Source organism: Abramis brama, assembly GCF_963993115.1.
Source record: "Abramis brama genome assembly, chromosome: 19".
NCBI classification, from domain to species: domain Eukaryota; kingdom Metazoa; phylum Chordata; class Actinopteri; order Cypriniformes; family Leuciscidae; genus Abramis; species Abramis brama.
The window spans coordinates 17,536,707-17,556,397 of record NC_139981.1 but is presented as its reverse complement, the minus strand read 5'-3'; the positions used below and the strand labels follow the sequence as shown (position 1 = coordinate 17,556,397).

At 38.3% G+C, this 19,691-nt stretch overlaps 1 protein-coding gene across 3 annotated transcripts; it reads right to left on the bottom strand.

Annotated features, from left to right (window-relative positions):
* Nucleotides 1-1,971: 1,971 nt before the first annotated feature.
* Nucleotides 1,972-19,691, bottom strand: hif1aa (hypoxia inducible factor 1 subunit alpha a). Of its 3 annotated transcripts, none has more exons than XR_014603523.1 (15): nucleotides 19,426-19,691; nucleotides 9,656-9,846; nucleotides 9,436-9,581; nucleotides 8,667-8,751; nucleotides 8,440-8,552; nucleotides 8,136-8,323; nucleotides 6,142-6,248; nucleotides 5,912-6,059; nucleotides 5,512-5,762; nucleotides 4,832-5,022; nucleotides 4,592-4,696; nucleotides 3,993-4,225; nucleotides 3,753-3,815; nucleotides 3,385-3,493; nucleotides 1,972-3,272 (listed from the first exon to the last, which is right to left on the bottom strand). XR_014603523.1 is itself a non-coding variant. In XM_084092717.1 (15 exons), exons 1-15 carry the CDS (start codon nucleotides 19,452-19,454, stop codon nucleotides 3,109-3,111), a joined length of 2,163 nt encoding a protein of 720 aa, XP_083948843.1. In that variant the 5' UTR covers nucleotides 19,455-19,691; the 3' UTR covers nucleotides 1,972-3,108. The 3 variants fall into 3 exon arrangements, 2 of the variants coding, with proteins under 2 accessions (XP_083948843.1, XP_083948844.1); XM_084092717.1 differs by having other exon boundaries at nucleotides 3,753-3,855; XM_084092718.1 differs by having other exon boundaries at nucleotides 3,753-3,855; nucleotides 8,239-8,339; nucleotides 19,426-19,667.

Genomic DNA, 19,691 nt, shown 5'->3' with positions numbered 1-19,691 from the left:
TGTTTAACAGACGTAAGTGAAAACAGGCTGGCTGTCCGCTGGAGCTCAGTTAAAGCTGTGGAAGAGATCTTCAGTCAATTACACATGCTTTTGTATAGCATTTGATCAATATACCATGTGTGTGCAGTCATCAACTGCAGGAAACCCATTTGTGAGATTGTGTGCATTTGCTTTTATTTGTTCCCCTCTCACCGACATTGTGTTGTAGCACTGACCGAATCAGAGTGTTTGAAACTCTGAAACTGTCCACGGGCCACCAATCTATTTAAAACAACACTATGTAACTGTAATGTTTAGTAATAAGACAAATAAGACAATCTTTTCAAAACAATCCCCAAATACACTTTGGTAAACATTTGACCCTTATGTCTGAATTTATAGTAGGCCTACACACAAAGAATAGACAAAAAGAACCTGGATGACCTACTTCTTCTGGCGAGATTCTGAAGTGTGCATATGATGAACACTTTACTATCCCATAAGGCCACTGGAGAGGATTTATGAATGTTAGTAAAGCGGGTAGGTCACATGATAATGACAACATGGTGAATGTAGTACGTCCAGATTACATTCTACTACTACACACATTCATACTATATAGAACATAATTTTTCAGCGGTAGTGGAGTAATTACTTGTTCAAAATAAGTACCTGGCCTACTCAAGAGAGTATGTGATTTCAGACGCAGCCCAAGTGCGCCACAAAAGACACACTATACACTATGCACTTATACTATGCACTATTTACTCAACTGTTTAGTGAATGAATTTGATAAGGTTATTTTATCATCCAGCAACAGAGTCTGATTGTCAGTTTAGTACATGAAGGGTCCAACATTCCACACTTCCTCTGCGTCCGAAAGCGCATACTGTACAGGCCAGGGGTGTCCAAACTCAGCCCTGGAGGACCACTGTCCTGCAGAGTTTAGCTCCAACTAGCCTTAACACCCCTGCCTGTAAGTTTCTAGTATGTTTAGTAAGAGCTTGATGAGCTGGTTCAGGTGTTTAATTGGAGTAGCTCTGCAGGACAGTGGCCCTCCAGGAGCAGGATTGGACACTCCTGGGACAGTGGTTCAACATTTGTTTTGAAACATCAACGTTCTCATTGCATGTAATCTACAGCGTCAGTTGTGCTGTTTCACTTCCATTCACAAATCCTCTCCTGTGGCCTCATGGGATAGTAAAGTGTCCATCGAATGCACACTTCTGAATCTGGCCGGAAGTATTCGTTCATCAGGTACTGTACTTTTCACTTACTGTTTTATGAATACTATTAATTCTGACATACTACTCAACTCACATTACTATACTACTATAAGTAGGCAAATTCAGATGCAGCATTCCATCCACCCATCATACACAAACAATCCTGCTGAGTAAAGCTGGTCATTATTGTGAACAATCAGCCTCATGGGACATGTTTATGAGAACAAAACGTTAAATAGAAAAACAGTCCTTTTCTTGCCTTCATAAAACTGGTCTGTGTTTGACTGAAGTGCAACAGTCCATTGAGACTGAGAACAGCCCTCTCCATAGCAACAAAAGCAAGAATCATGGGATTTTTCCACTAATTCAATGGGGGCCATTCACTCAACCTGGACGACACACAGATACAAAATAGTGTGTATAAAGTTACCAAGAATAAAGGCATTCGCCATGAGTAAGTGTTTTCCCACAGAAATGTGGAGGGGACCTTCTGAGGTTTTGTGTGTCTCGCACGGCACATAAAGAGCTCATGCAGCGTCCTGAGCGATGAAGTAAGTCCTTTGGCAAGGCCATTAGTAATTGAAAACAGTTCTTGTTCTGTGTTGTGTTTGACGAACACATACGTTTGTACACACTCTTGACTCATTTGTAAATGTACTGTTTATATACAGTAGGGTTAGGTTTAGTGGTGCAGAGAATGGAAAAATACCTCAAATAAAAGTCGTTTTCAATGTTGATTACAAACAGATATAGTTCTTGAGCAGCAAACAGCATATTAGAATGATTTATGAAGGATCATGTGACACTGAAGACTGAAGAATGACTACTACAAATTCAGCTTCGTCATCACAGGAATACATTACATTTGACAAGATATTAAACAAAAAAACATTTAGTTTCAACTGTAATAATATATCACAATATATATTTCAATATACTACTCTTTTTTACAGTGTTTTTCATCAAAAGAGACTTCTTTCAAAACTTCTTCTCTGAACAGTAGTATCTTTAAATTACAACCACACATTGATGTCTATAGGCTAAATGTTGTTTAAAAACATTTTTTTTATTTGTCACAGACATAACAGTTTCCTCAAGACAATGTGACACGACAGAAAAGAACACGAGACACACAGCTTAGCACAGCGGCAAAGCTCTCACGCTAGGGGTTGTAGTACCAGATCTTATGCTTCCTACAGTATATGCCACTGTTAATGTAATAGTATAGGGAACACAAGAGAACGTTTTAACTTGTTAATGCCCTAGATATATCCAGAGATTAAACTAAATAGAAATCTCTAGCAATAATAGGAATAGTGAGTAATAGTTTCAACATTAAGTTAGTAATGTGTAATGTAGGTAGTAATGTGGGTCGCTCTACTAATATGCTGACTACTCTCAATTGTTGTATAATATGTTTCACAAATTTAAAATAACAGCCACTTTAGACATTTCATACCATTTACACACAAATATATGGGACATGTAGAGACCTGAACAAAGAAGACATTTAGACATACCTTAGACATAATTATAAAAACAGCAGTACTAATAAAATAACATTTTCTGAAAGCTACAGGTAAATTTATGTCATTTGTGCGAGAAAAATCTTTGTATTTTAACACAATACAATCTTATATAGAATAGAATATATATTCTCTGTGCGTATTTCTAGCCTGTAAGAGCACAACTCATAATTGCTCTATTAATTCAGTTTTACATTTCCCTTGTCATTATCATTAATTAGCCTTTCCCTTTTTGTTGTCCAGCATGTACCATCTACTCATTAGAAGCAGAAGCAGAAGCATCCCATCTGTTTTGATTGCTCACCACTGTTTCTTTGTAATGGAAGTATAATTCCACTGATATCTCCCTATTCATCCGAAAACACAAGTATGGCTTTTTAAATAACTAGGTCTAAGGCACACAGTAGCTCCTCCCCCTGTAACAGGTGCTGCCGTCCATTCACAGGCACATTTACCTCACAGTCATAACGGGTAAGCTGGGGGAGGGGCATAGTTACGGCTCCGCCCTCTGACGATCTGCTCAACAATCTACTTGCAACATCTGAGAAAAAAAAAAAAACAGATAGAAAAAGAGCAATAATACATGAAAAACAACTGGTCTCAATATTCGCAAGGATTTCACACACTGACATGCTGTCTCCATGGTGACATACCAGATGGCAGCAACAGTATCGTGGCATGGCGAATCCCTTCTGATGATGAAGCATCTGATTTTCTGGCCTTTTTCTCTGGAAAATCAGTCACCAACTGCAACACAGACCCCTGGGAGAAAACACACATCAACAGTCACTCGTAAACTCTTCTTATTAATGTATCTATTTGAATAAAGATTACCATAAATTATATATATATATATTTTTATAAATTATAAATAACTGTTATTATTTGTCTGAAATTCTGATGTAAACACCCTAAAGGGGTTTATTGCTATAATTTTGCAATAATCCCCAGCTGACTGCACAATATAAAAAAATATTTTTTATAATGACAATTCCATGAAGTGATTGACCACTCAACATACCAGTCTTATTGCTTCAGACAGAGGTATGGTCTCAAGTTTCCTCTTGAGCAGCTTCGGGTTGGTCTGACATTTAGAAGAAATATCATTGTCTTGAATAATTTCTCTAGAGAGTTACAGAAGGAAACAGGAAGAGAAAAAGAACGGCAACAAAAAATAGATTGTTCTTGAATAACTGTATTGAGTTAATTTGCAGCACAGATCTGATCAACAAAGCATGTCTCTCTGAGGATGCGGTCTCACCTGCAGTTGTCCTGCTCTGTGGTTCTAGTGTTCTGCTGAACGGTGTCACAGGACATCAAGGCTGTAGGGGCTGCTGGGAGAGCAGGGGCAGTTTGCGTGCTGCTGGAGGGGGTCAGTTCAAGCGATGAACCTGGGCTGGAACACATCGACTCGGCTGGAGAAACAGTCCGCAGCTGGAAATCATCATCCATGGGAATGTATGGAGCTAACATCTCCAGATCCAAACCAACTCCCTATAATAATCATAACCATCAGCACATTAAAACACATACCCCCGGTTTCACAGACAAGGCCTAAGCCTAGTCCTGGACTAAAATGCATGTTTTAGCCGTTTTAACTGAAAGCAACTTGCACTGGAATATATTAAAATATGTCAGTGCCATTGTTTTGTCTCAAGATGTACACCAGTAATGTTGTTTTCTAAGGCACGTTTATAAAAGCTACTTAAATGCCCTAATTGAACTAAGGCCTGATCCTGGCTTGCACTAATGGTGCACTACATTTTTTATGCTGTGTTGCTTGATATGGCTGTCGTCTTGGACTTATATTGACATCTGTGTGGATGCAGTACATCATCAACAGATCTACTGTACCTGTACCTGTGTATTAAAGGGTGTCTTGGACTCCATATCCATGGAAAATAGTTTCTCCACGTGATCTGGTTTTAGCTGGTCACTTAATTCTAAATCCACGGGGAGATCAACCTACACATAAACAAACAACCAATTCATGTCACATGTCACAAATATATTTTTTTCTTGAAGAGTAAACAAGAAAAAAGACATATAAAGGACTAAAAGTGTGAAAGGTATGAGAGTAAAACGGTGACTAGACTCCACCTGGGATCTGGAAGAAGCCGAAGATTGTGGGAAGGGGAAGTCATCAGGTTGTAGATGGGCTGTGGAGGCATCATCCTCATTTAGGGAGGAACAGGGAGGAGAGAGGGGTGAGAGGGGTAGCAGTACACTTGAACAGGGCAACATCACATCGTTGTAGAGAGGAATTTCTGTCAGCACAGAGATTGCAGAGTCTGCAAGAAATTAACATAAGGACTTTAAAAAACAACAACATACTTTCTATAAATAAATGGTCAAAATATAAATAGAATTCATGTATAAATATGAATGTTTAGTTATTTTTTATGGACTGTGAGTAATAGGATTCTATGGCAAGAGTCAAACGATTTATATAAGATAAGAAGATATGCGCATAAACTGCAATGGAAACACATTTACCGAATAAATCCCTCAATACGCAACAAAAAAACTCTCGTGACTTTGCCTCAACAGAGGATGTAATTGGATAACTGGACTAATCATAAGACCAATTTCATTGCACAGCATCTCAAATGTTGGTTTGGTTATTCTTAAATGCCTAAGCCAAAGTCTGTCATCAAAATGATTAAGTATAATTTCCTCCTAGAACTGTCTCACACAACTCTGGAAACGGTGCTTCCAATGTTACACATAAGTTAAACTTACAGCTTTGGATGGAAACATGGCTAATGTAGAGTTCAGACCTGTGCTAGTGATATCCAGTGTGAGGACAGGGTCTACAGTCAGTGCCGCTGGCTCCCCCTTCAGGCTGTCATTTAACCCCTCTTCCACAGACGACTCTTCCTTTTCATCCCTCTGTTTCCCCTCCTCTTTCAACTCAGCCATGGTTACATCAGCCCCAAGGAACTCCTCCTGGTGTTCTTCCTGTTCTCGCTTTATTTTTGTGCTGTTGGTTTGCTGAAGGGACAGGATTTGTTTGGGCTGTTCAATGCCACTGCAAAGGATGAACAGATAAAAATAATGTCACTCATACAAACACAAGCACATATTGCACGTACTAACTGCACGTATTCAGGCAGCCAGATACACATTTAAACAGACACACATTTAAATGCACACTAAGACTAGTGTGTGAAGTCCCACCTGAGGATGTAGTTGACGCAGACCACACACTGTGGCTGGGAGTTTTTACTGTTATAGATCACAGTGGCCTGAGTCTCTGCCCAAACAAATCCTCCTGCTTTAGCCAGCAGCCGGTACTGTCCGGTACACACTTGTCCCTTTACAAACACTGCAGAGAGAGAGACATATAAAGCATTATGACATGTCTTAATTTATATCTGCATAAGTGAACAGCATTTAAGTGACCATACGCTTGTGGTGTGTTTTGGTCATGTGGCCAGAATCCAGAGCGTGATAGTATTCATACACAGAATGCTGCAACAGATCCACTGGATCAAAACCCAACAGCTCTGTGATCCTGCAAACACACACACACAAACACACACAGGTTGAATGCCGCTCAGTGACATTTCAGCTTTCACAAGTCACCACTAGATGGCAAAGAAATCCAGGCCATAAATCTGGACCCTCAGTCAACAGACTCTCTCTGCATCAGAAAATGCATACTTCCCTACTAATGTCTCAGTATGTCTCAATACCCAGTAGTCCTGAAAACGTGGGCAAAAATACCCAGACACATACTTCACAAGATTCTGATAATAACTTTAGTTTTGTTGATATTAGAGCAATGGCCCAAAGGGGCTTGTGCCCTAGTGTGTAATTTGAATGCCTTTGTGTGTAATTTGAATGCCTTTGAATGCATTTTGAAAACCTGCTCCATATATTGAACATACTTGCACAATTATATGTACAAAACTCAGTACACATATAGCTCTCATTGAGCCGAACAGCTTTCACACTGACAGTCTGACAGCAACCAAACAAAAAGTCGGCTATTCAGGGTTTTGTGAAAAGCGCATGCGCTAAACTTTTTAATACCCCCTCCTAAAGGATTTATGAGTCCTTTCATATACCCAGTTTAAATGTATATTGCCCTAAAGCCACCAGGGTGGTGGTGTTGCTGGGCTTAAGCCCGTCATTGCTGCTTGCAGCTATATTTTTTATTCTTTCTAGTTAAAAATAATGACATGATTTACAATTATTATGTTATACAGTCAGATCCTAACATTTTTCAAAAGTTTATACATCTGACATTATTATAATAATGCATAGAAAAAAGATATTCGGGGTCAGTAAAATTGTTTAATTTTTTTAATTGTTTAAGTCTTTCGTGCTCACTAATTCTTTCAGTATTACGATCCTTCAGAAATCATTCTAATATGCTTATTTGGTTCTCAAGAAACATTTCTTACTGTTATCAATGTTAAAAAAAAAAGTTGTGCTGTTTAAAGGGGTGGTATAATGCCCCTTTTTACAATATGTAAAATAAGTCTCTGTTGTCCCCAGAGTGTGTATGTGAAGTTTTAGCTCAAAATATCCCACAGATAATTTTTTACAGCATGTTAAAATTGTCCCTTTTTGAGGGTCAGTAAAAACGCGTTGTTTCGTGTGTGTCCCTTTAAATGCAAATGAGCTGCTGCTCTTGGCACAGAGGGCGGAGCTTTAACAGCTTGCTGTTGCTGATGTGGAGTTAACTATCTTAAATTAGCATATCCTGTCATGATAATCTATAAAATCACTCGTGTGGGAACTGTTGTAAGATGCCTACAGTGACATGCTATTGCATTTGTGCTTCGTACTGTATTGCATGTGAAAAGACCGATGCGACAGCTTGAGCAGACTCACAAATGTGCTCTACTACAACAACTCTTCGTCTTCTCAACATGGACTGCGTGTTCCCGGGGGCGGGGATTATGTACATTTTAGGGTTTGTGATGTCACTAACCCGGGAGGAATGTTGTGTAGTCCCTACCAGCCGTTTGTTGCAGTCCTTAAAAAACGATTTCTTTAAAAGCAAATATCTTCCTTTGCTTTGAACTTTGAGCATTACTTTGCAGATGTTGTTTATACTCAAACAGCAACATTACTAACTAACTAAAGTTAGAAAAGTGAAATAATAATCAACCACCCCTTTAATATTTTGTGGAAACCATTTTTTCCCTGATTCCCTGATAAATAAAGTTCAAAAGAATTTATTTGAAATAAAAAAAGTTAGAAAACCCCAAATCTATGTAATGAACTTCAGTCATTTTAAGTATGACTTAAGTGCCCAAAAGTATACCCTATAATAAATGATGCTCAGATGTTAGAGTCAGATGTTGCTTCTGTCAGCACAAAAGCATTTAGTTTTGTGCTGAGCAGGGCAGGTGTTATTGTATAACACTCAGAGGAGCTGAGACTTTACCTCTCATCGCAGTAGGTGAAGCGCATATCTAAAGTGTGGCGGCTGAGGAATGTTCTAGAATCCAGAGGAGCCTCAATGTTTGCCGGGTGGGGAATAGACTCACAGATGAGCACCAGGTACGTTGAGCACGCATTTTTTTCCTTCACAACACCATCTGCTGTGTGGATATGGCCCGAACACCGCAGCACCTGTCAGAGAGAGAGGCTGATAGGGATAAATATGTATCCAGATTCATTGTATAGATGCTTTCAGAGTAACCCTGCTGTCACAGGGTCAAAAGTGAAGCACAAGTAGGGGGTGGTACCTTCCAGGAGGCAGATTTGACATTGACAGTACGCCCTCTGCTGGTCAGTGTACATTTCATCCTCAATAGAAAACTTCTATTTGTGTGAAACTCCTTTGCTTTCTTACACAGACCTGAAGGGGGGAAAGGGAAAGAGATACGTGAAAGTGATCACTATTGTGATTGAGAGAGAGAGAGAGAGAGAGAGAGAGAGAGAGAGAGAGAGAGAGAGAGAGAGAGAGAATTACCATTTCTGTGTGCCAGCATTTCTCTGAGCTCCTCATGATCACATGGGTGAGTAAACTCAAACACAGTGTGTCCAGTAAGGTCAATCTACAGGGGTAAGAAATGGTTTAGTACACACAATTCATTATTCACGTTTCTAAGGCCTGGCTACACATTCATAGCCCCATTAGAGATTCAGTTTAACATCAGACAGTATGATCTTACAATGAAAGGTGGATTATTCCATTTTATAGTTGATAACAAATACTATAATAATAATAATAATCTATTATGCATTCATTTCCCCACCAAAAGTAATTAAAGTAATATTAATACTTTATTGAGCATGTACACATTAAATTGTTTAAAAGTGACAGTAGAGACTAAATGGCTTTCTTTGAACTCTCTATTCATCAAAGAATCCTGAAAAAAAAAAAAAAATCCATTATTAATTAATGAAGCATTGGTAAGCATAAGAGACTTCTTTCAATCAATCAGCATCAAAATGTAACCGCAATTAGTTTGTTTAAATGAAAAATATAAATTTTGCAATTCTGTTTTGTGCCACTAATAGTGCACACACTTCACCTTTAAGCATTGATAAGTATCAAACTGAATCAAATTATTACCGCATTTCAGATTTTGTAATGTCACTCAACTGTTAACGATTATAACGATTCATAACAAAATCTAATTGTCAATTAATATTTTGAAACTAGAAAAAAATACTTCTAATGTGAGTCACACGTGCATGTGTAATCAAGCCAAGATGTTAAAATCCCCTAAAATCACCTGAGGTAGGCCTAGACACTTGCTGACATTCTCTGACAGGTAGACGATGTCACCATCAGCAGAAAGAACCATGAGAAACCCATCCAGAGCTTTCAGATATGAACTGTTCCACTGAGAGTCCAGTTCAGTCTCCACATCCAATATATCTAAAGAGAGACAGAGATGAAAGCATGCAGACGAATTCACTGCATGATCTCACTGAACATTTGTCCTCTCTCACCTGTGTTCAGCAGCTTACGCAGGCGCAAGTAACTGAGTGCGAGTCTCATGACTGATGCTTTATCCAGGTTAGAGGTGATGCTGTGGGGGAAGGGTAGTTCTCTGGCCAGTTCATAAAACACCTCTGATTCTTTTCCTCTCCGACAACGTGCTGCATCTCGGGATTTCTCCTTCCTTCGCTCTGAGCTCACCCTATCACAAACACAAACATACGTATAAATCATATCAGAGGGGCATGTGCCGTCAATGCCTTCCCCTGTGTGCTGTCAAACTGTCAAAACATACATCATATAGCTTTAAAATACACGCATAGGTTTCATTGCATATACACCAACTGCAAACATTAAGCAAAGGTGCATTCGGGCATGCAAAATTACTAAGAGTGCTGCAACAAATGTTGACTACAGGATATGATGTCACAAACGTCATAAAAAATAAATATACATAGCTGTGTAGTGCTTTATTAACAGGCTCGATGGAGACATGGCAGGTAAAACCTATTTCCCTCACACTCTCTCTCACACACACACACACACACACACACACACATGCACAAAGATCCTACTGTACAGTTACTGACATCATTATGTTTGCCATGAGCTGTCTTCGGGGCAAATATGGAAAAACCAGAGCTCATAAAACATCCGTGGACAAGACTATTCAGAGATGTCAACAGTGTTTAATTAATTTTCATTGATTTATATTTCCTCTTGCTCTGTCTCTCTCTCAAGATTTAATTCATGAGAAGCCTTAGTATTAATTGTCAAAGCAGTCAACATTACACATTTATGTATGTTTAGTTGGTAAAGTTAATATATTTTGATGCATTTGTCAAGAGGGAATATTACATTCAGTTGGGTGCCAACTTCACAAGCTTGCAGGTAGGATAATAATCTCTTTATCTGGGTCCTGGGTTGGATTAACTAGGATACACTGTGGGGGAGAGTGGGATAAGATGTGTCAGTGGGCTCAATTTCGCCATGTGCTAATATATTTGCCATATATTGCTTTGTGCTTATATACATCATTTACAGTTGGCTGTGACTGAGAGGTGAACGGTTCTAAAACTGTTTATGCTGTGATTTTTAAACATGGCAAGTAATATTTGTCTGTCACTAAAATGTTTACAATTATCTAGATCTAATGAGTGGTGGGGATTTTCTGCAGGTTTCTGCATTTAGATGGCGACAAGTGACTGAGTTTATGTTAATGAGTGAGTCACGGACTCATTCCTTCAACCAATTCATTCAGAATGGACACAAGTGCTATTAATGGTGTAAATATGGAATAAAAAATATGGAATAAAAAAACTTTTTTATCAATCAAGAATTTTACATTTTATGTAACTAAAATTTTCCTTAAAAAACACTTTCCGTAGCAGATATTCTGCAATATAACTCAAAAATGTGAAGATAGATAAAATTTCCCAACAAAGATGGCAATATCCGAAATCCTTGTTGGGACATGTTTTGGTCCCCATGAGGAAAACAGCTTATAAATCATACTAAGTGTTTTGAAAGTGTAAGAAATGCAGGGGATGTAGAGGAAAGAATACACAGTTTATACAGTACATCATTCATTATGTCTAATAATGTATAATCAAATCATTATGTCTATGGAATGTCCCCATAAATAATGAAAACCTGTGTGCGTGTGTGTGTGTGTGTTATTTTCTGCCTTACTCTTGGGCCCCTCATGAGACAAGATATTATTACATTAAAGGATGTAACATGCACATACAAACATACACTCTTGAACTCTGCGCTCACTTTGAGGACGCTACACTGATACAGTGCAGTTAAGTGCCAGCCAATCGCCTTAAAAGCGAATGCTATAGAAACCACCAAGTCATCTCACCCCTCTTCCTGTCTGTTTCTCTGAATCACTCCACCTGTTCTGCACATGCTGTTTCAGACACAACAGAACAGTGAAGAAAGAAAAAGGACATTAGTGATGTACCAACACACACACACAAGCTTTCAGTCGCCCCACTGGCCATTTCCCATTCAATATGTAATTTAAAAATATAAAATGAAGCAAATGGGGATTTGTAAGTTCTTATTATGTGTATGTGTATGTACTTGAGATGGACATGTTTAGCACCAAAAATTGAAGGCCTAATACTACATTTCTATAATTAGCATCTAAGTAACCTTCAAACCACAATGACCTTGACTACAGGGTAGCCATGCCTCACAGCAACATTATGCAGGATCCTGGTTTAGGTTTGTGTGGGGGATCTTTTCAACATCAGTAAAAAAGTTTTTTTTAATCAGATTATATCGGAATGTACCAATCACGGATGGAAACAATATAAAAGAACGTGTAAGAGGTGGTGAACAAGGAGGAAGAGGACAAGGACGAGAAAAAGCAAGGTGTGGAGAATGTTGTCAAGGCTGGATCTGGCACCTTTGCCTGGCAAGACATGGCATTGTCTGTGATGTGGACAGTCATTTTCACAGTATGCAAGTGCTGAATACAGTCAGTCAATAGGCCTACTATACAATATTCAGTACAAGACTATACTTGCAGTGCATACAGTATACAATTCATTCACCTTTATTCAGTTGTGATTACTATACTTTTTCAGGTAATTGCATAATTTGTTTACTTTGTTACAATATCCTTTTTTTCTGTAACTGCATGCTTTGGATTCTGTGTTCTCCATTTTATTTTATTTTTATGTAGTCTCTAATGAATGATCTGTAGCGTTTATAATATTGACTCACTGTGTGTATGATCTGAAAGCATTATTTGATTTTGAGCACAAATAAAATGGATTTGAGGCAAGTGTTTGATTTTGCCCGAATAGTCAGAGATTCTCTGAATGTAGTCTGAAGATTTGGTTTTGCGTTTAAGGTTTTGAGAAAGTGGGTGATGGTTTTGAGAAATGTGTTTTGGCAATTCATAAAAAATGCTTATTTACCACTCACTTTAAAACACCAATTTAATAACTAATTTAATAAACCTAAAGGGTTAGGGTTAGGGTTAGCCCCTATTATGCCCCGTTTTACAAGATGTAATATAAGTCTCAGGTGTCTGTGAAGTTTCAGCTCAAAATACCCCACAGATATTTATTATACCATGTTGTAAATGCATATTATCTGCATGCGTTTTAAAGCCATATCAGTCTAAACTTCTGATAGCTATATGGTTTTCTGAGCACATACATCCGAAGCACGTGCACAGAAAGCTGGATGTCAAACGGCACGTCCCGTGAGTATTACAGTTTTTCTTGATTATAACACTATAACCAGGCTTTTGAACTAAAATTTCATTACATTAAATATTTCATTAAAATTTCAACTAAAACGCCATTTATCAAAAAGCACACCCATTTCCCTAGACTATAAACACTATTCTCCTGTTTTGACACGAGTCAGATTTGTTGAACTTTCACTGCAAAACTCTACACACAAATCCCTTAATTTCTCATTACCTACACCATGTTGTCATTTAGAAATCACTAGCATTCAATATTGTTCACTCAAGTCAGCACAGCTTCAGCTCAGTTAGCACACAATTACCCAAGTGGAAACACTAAGAGTCAAAATTGATCACACACCAATCAGAACCTTCAATATAGATAAAGAGTCAGAGTCAGTTCATTGGGTTTTGGAACAATGGATCCAGAAAGACATGAAGGAAGAGGATGAGGACACTGGAGTGGAGGAGGAGGAGGAGGAGGAGGAGGAGGAGGAGGAGGAGGAGGAGGAGGAGGAGGAGGAGGAGTAGATGGGAGTGAAGGAAGAGGTTAAGGAATTGGAAATGTTGTTTCGAATTTATTGCACCAGTGTGTAAGACTATGTTGTAGTGTGCTTGTTTGTGAGGGCTTGTGTGTGATGTCTGAGGACAAAGTTTGGTTTTTCAGCAAGAGTGAATGAAAATAGGCCTGACCTGAAAATAGGATGTTTGGGGAACTGGGTGAGATGTTATGGATTTGTGTTTACTGTTTTGAGAATACGAGGCATAGTTTCAAGAAATGTGTTTAAGCAATCGAGAAAAACTGTAAACTAAGTTCTCTTTTACGGGTTATTAAACTGTCAAATGCACACAAGGTTATGTAAAAAACACACAAAGTTCACATAAACATAGTCGGTTATGTCTGTAAAAGTAAACAGCAGGTAAAAAATTGCATGTGTATATTAGATCTGTGCATTAAAGTGAAAGCAGCATAATATACAGTACCATATGCTGTTATGAATCATATGAATATGAATTCATATGAATCATATGAATCAAACAACAAAAGAAAAACAGAAAATCACTCACTGCTCTTGACTGAATAACTTTAGTAGCTTTAATAAAAAACATTTCTTACTTGAATGCTGCAGTTAAAGCTCTGGCGAGGAGATAAACATGGCGGACTGTGTACAGCTCACTCAGGGCGGGGTCTATGCTAATAGGGCGGAGTCTGTCAGTCGTGGGCGGGGCCTGTGAAATGTCACGTCACATTGCACAGAAACTTCAAACGGCTTATTCTGAGACACTGCTTATGATTTATGGGGATTTAAAAAAAGAGTGGGTGGATTTTTACTGTTATAGGGTGGTTGTGTACACACACAGCAGACACATTTATGTTCAAACACCACGTAAAAGTGAATTTTGCATATTAGGTCCCCTTTAATCTTTAATAAATCTCAAAACGAATATCCATGTTTTTATACTGTACATTAGGCTATAATGTGGTTATGCATTAAAAACAGCTGATTTTAGTTTTAGGGTTTTATTTTTAATTCAGACAAAATAAAGACATTTTAATATTGACAATTTGTATCGTTATCAGAAAATGTTTAACTTTACTGTATACTTAAAATCAGTGCAATCAGTGTTCATCATTGAAAGAGCAACTGTGGACACCTTTTTCGTGATCTGTCAATACTTAAATCCTGAAAGTTTCTGCATATAGCTAAAACATTTTGTCTCAATCTACTGTAGAATATATTTCATAGATCTGTAGGAGGTTACAAGTTACAATACAGCTGTTCTGTAGGAAGCCACATATGCAGTTTTGAGATAATACAAAGTCTCACAACCCAACAGCAGCACGGTGGAAAAATGAGCTAACCACAAACCCCTGGTGAGAGAACATAATAACATCAAAGAGCACCACGTAGTATAATCGAAGTCAACTAAAAGGTCCACAAGGGATCTTACACAACCATTACACAACCAAAGTTATAAGTTATAATACAATAATAAGGTTCAGTTAGTTAACATTAGTTAATAGTAAATGCATTAGCTGAAATGTTTAAAATTGAATGGCTGAACATTATGAAATTGAAATGGTAACAATATATTAGTATATGTAGAAATTAACCAATATTATAAATGCTGTAAAAGTATAGTATATTGTTAGGTCATGATACCTTGCATTAACTGTTACTAAACTGACGGTTATTGTAAAGTGTAACCGAATATTTGAACTAAAATTGTGTATCCAATATACTGAAAAAAAAGAGGCAATTATGCTGATATAATATTCTAGAAGTCGTCTCAGATGTACTGAGCCAGACTGTGGAGAGCAGACAGACGGAGCCTTTAGCATGATCACAGCCCCCTCTGTGAGACGCTCTGTGCCCTCAGCATGTTTTAATAATAATGATCCAATAAGCTTTCCGTCAGTCAACCTGCTCTCTGTTTTCCCTCCCTTTGACCAGTACAAACTGCTTCCTGCAGGGGACATGATTCATTATTTACAACCCACACACATAAGGCACACTTACTATGGTCTAAATATTTCAGCAAGGACAGTGCACACACATTCTTACAGGAAAACATCTCTACTTAATGCATCTCCACTATATTTGCAACCTTGACCATTAGTATAAACAAGGTTAATGGGTATAACCAGAATAAATGTTTACGCCTTGCTCAAAACAGCATAAGCAGAAACACTCACAGTGCGTGCGAGAAAGTTGGTGTGTTTAACAGGACATGATATAGGATCATGTCAGCTTTTCAATTGAATCTAGGTTAATGCCATTATCCAGTCGTATAAAGCTTCTTGGCGTCCTGTGGATATGTTATTAGACATTATCACACATCCAGTGAACAAACACTAACATTACCCTGCATTAACCACAGACTTGTTAATGTCCATATTAATCCATATTAAAAATCCATATCCATATTAAAAAAGGGGCAATAATAGAACCCATGACGAGACGTCGAGCAAAACATTATTCAAGCAAAGGTCAACATCCTTCATCAGCTATCTGATAAATGAAGTCTCTTCTATTTACGAATTCTGTTTCTAAGAGGACGAATGGCTGGTTTGATAAGTGCAGAAGCAGCCTAACCTTTCTCAGCTTCATTTTACACCCCTGCGAATGACAGCACCGACAGGCCACAAGCTGATAGCACACAGGGGACCTTTACAATAGAGCCAAGAGGAGAGGTGTCAGCTGATCCAGAGCAAAACACAAGCGCTACGACAGAGGGCTTTCGGAGAGCAGAGCAACACCCAAAGATCTCATTTTCATGTGTTTGCATTTCATTGTACACAGTCATTTCAAATACTGGCTTGTGCTACTTAACATACACTTGTAATTCAATGTTTAATATAATTTAAGTATCATAAACAATTATATTACATGTACATTCTATTGTAATAAAAACCAAAACTCGCCCAATTGAAAATAGGGTTTAAGAAATATGTTCTTAATTTCAAATGCTGGATCTTGAATAGATTTGAGCACTTAGCCATGCACTCTTTAATTAAATGGCACTAGGCCGTATCTTTCAGCACTGATTTTAAAGGAAGAGATGATCAATCAAACCTACTATATGTTATGTTCAGCGTGTTCAGAATTCAGATATCCTTCAGCACTGCGCATGTGCAATAAAACCTAAATGACAGACAAACCCAAACTCAGATCTCTATGAGAGGACCAAAATGTGAATCGAGTGAAAAGGATCTCAGTTCTCTAGTTTTGAAAGTAGAATTCTATATCTTTTCAGTGTCAGTGATGGGAAGTTGGTTCATTTTAAAAATGGATTCAGTCAGCAATTCTTTTAAGAAATAATACTGTGATTATGTCACCGCTTGGTACCTAGTAGTCTCAGCCTAAGAAGTCATGCCCACGAACCGTTGGCTAAACGTCTGATACATATCGCACACACAAAATTGGAAATACTTCAGGATTTTTTAAGTTGTCATCTGATTGGTTGAATTCTACAGGATTTCCAGGAGACGTATGTGTTACGTTCTTTAACGGTCCGCCTGGAAACAAGGCTGTCGTGAAGCCAAACCCCCTTATGGAAGAAGCAAGCAGTTGTGTTTCCAACTGTGGCAATGAACGCTTATCAGGATCAACTAAACGTTACATTTTCACGCCCCTACACGACACATCTGGGCGGTCTTTGGCCAATGAAAGCTAGGGCAGCGAGTCTAGGGCAGTGTTTGAAATTGCCCCCTATACCCTCATTAACTGTTCCCTACATTACTCCACTAATAAAGTCCACTTGAAAGAGTGAATGAAAACGAGTGAGTGATTTCAGACACTGAGTGCGCCGAAAGGGCTAAGTTACCCACTTTTGCATAGTTTTGTGCTTAGCAAACTAGCAGCTCCAGAAGTAATGTATATTAAACTCTACAATGGAAACTAGTATGTTTAAAACTTAATTAAACAATTTAATAATCAATTAAAAAGGAATTTATACCTGTATGATATAGCCACATTGGACCATTTGGCGCGACCGTCACAGTACATTATAGGTATTCTCTAGTCGTTGAGCGCATAGATATGTATAGGTAGATTCCATATTTGACCTCTCCAGACACGTTGGCAAGACCGCCATCTTACAGCAGTCAGCATGTCATCACTCACAGTAAGAAGCAATGATGTCACAACATTGCGCAGCCTAGATCTGGTTGTGAAACGGCCGAGATTAAAATTCCCGAAGAAATGGGATAACCTTTCACAGATGAGAATGTGTTGGTTTGTGTTTTTATATGTATTAACTCAATATTACATGTTTTTACTATTGTATTTTTAATGTTTTTACTTTTACAATGGTAACTTTTTAATGTCGTGTTAGCTGACGCCTTCGTCTTGTTGTATTGTGTTAGTTTAGCAAAATCATCTGCGGAAGTCTATTTCATATATCTATTTCGCGTCTAACTACGGTTGCAGACACTCAGTCAAATTGCTCTCGAATGTTCTTTGACCGTTCCAATATTACATATAGCGGCCCATTGAAATGAGGTATCTATGTATAGCCTATCTATGGTTGAGCGTAGATCGATTGTGCACTCGTTATTGCGGTGCATTGTGGGATTGAATGTGCACTCAGACATCCGCAAAACATGGCCTAAAATGTTCTCGTAAAACATTTTTTATTGTAGGCTAGGCCTATTTTATGTTTCCCAGTCCAGTTTGCTGAAGCAATGATTAGGTAAAAAAAAAGTCATTTACAACCTAAAAATAACTAAGGGCTATTGACTCGTATGTGTGTTTAAAGCCCTATTCGCACGGTATAAGTATTACCTAGTGAACTCTAGTAGTTTGTATTAATTGAGGAGGTTGTCTGTGATCTTAATCCCGTCCGAATCGGCCATGTCTGTAATTTGTAAAGTAAAAATTCCCCCGCAAATTACATATTTCGCCGAACACCGAGGTCCTGTGATAATATTAGTCCCGTGCGAATCGGCATCTCTGTGATTTGGCGGGGTCATTTGTAATTTTTTCAAGGTTTTTGTTTCCTGTGCGCTTTTTTTATCCATCTTTCGCGAAGAATGGAGGCTGCGCTGGAGTGTTTTGATAGTATTTTGGGTGCTGGGTCATATCGCTATAGGCCTACACCATGATACGAGGGCTACAACTATGCAATTTGCAGAAAGAGAAAGCTGAAAACCATCAGAAGAACAAAAATAATGATTAGATGGAGATGGATGACATGTATAGCAACAAAGGAACATTCTTCTGTTTATAATATATCATACAGCTAGACCTATAATAACGACAAGACATTTCCAAGCAATAGCCTATTGACATCATATCCGGGAGATATGTCAGTAATTTCGAGTAAAGTCATAGGCTTCGTTTATCCCGTGCGAATGCGCCAAACGAAATTCAGATGTGGGTGGGTAATTTCTAAATCACACGACGTCCGCAGATACAGTTCGAATAGGGCTTAAGAGTCATACAGTCAATTCATAATTCAAGTACTTTGCGTTTTATTTTGAACATTAAGCTATTCGACTAAAGTATAAGATTAAAGTAGGCTATAGGCTACCCTACTTGTTGGACCATAATCCGATTCCTATCCCTGTTCTATTCTCGGTTGTTACTTTTAGCTCACTCATCGCTTACTCGAAACGGGCAAGTCGCTTCTTGAATCGACATCTGTTCAGTCCGATTAATGAACGAATCGTTCGGACCAGCTTTGTGAACCGGTTCAACCGATTCATTTAAAAAAATGAATTAAATGATTCATTCACTAAGCGAACCTCGAGAGCTTAAATCAGTTGTGATTGAGAGTCAGTCCACTTTTCTAAAGCAGTGCTGTTTTTTCTATAACTGGTTTGAGTTTGTAAGAAAGCAAATATCTTGAAAATCCTGCAAATATGTGAAAAATACTCTCGTCACAGTTTCATTCATGCAGGGATATGAATTATAAATGTTACAACAGGTTATCCGTGGACAATTAGCCTACTGAAAGAGAATACTGATACCAACCACAAACAAAGGACAAAACAGAATTTAAAATCAACAACATTTTTGCCAAAACAAGCTCATATCTAAACAGAAATTGGTGCTTGCTTACCTTTTTTTTCCAGGTGCGACTGAATCCATGGTCAAACGACGGGACTCCAACACACACACACACACACACAACCTTCGCTAAATCCCTTGTTCGCTCAAATTATGTCCAGTACCGAGTGTGCTATACAGTAAACCCTGCAGGAGTTCCAGTGTTCGGGTGATAAAGTTGAATTAAGTTGAAGTGATGCTTTTCCTTTTCCCCTGTCGCTTTCTCCGCATCTGCCTGACGGTTCGCGTGGGCGCGCAGTCACATGCCTCGGAGTAGTC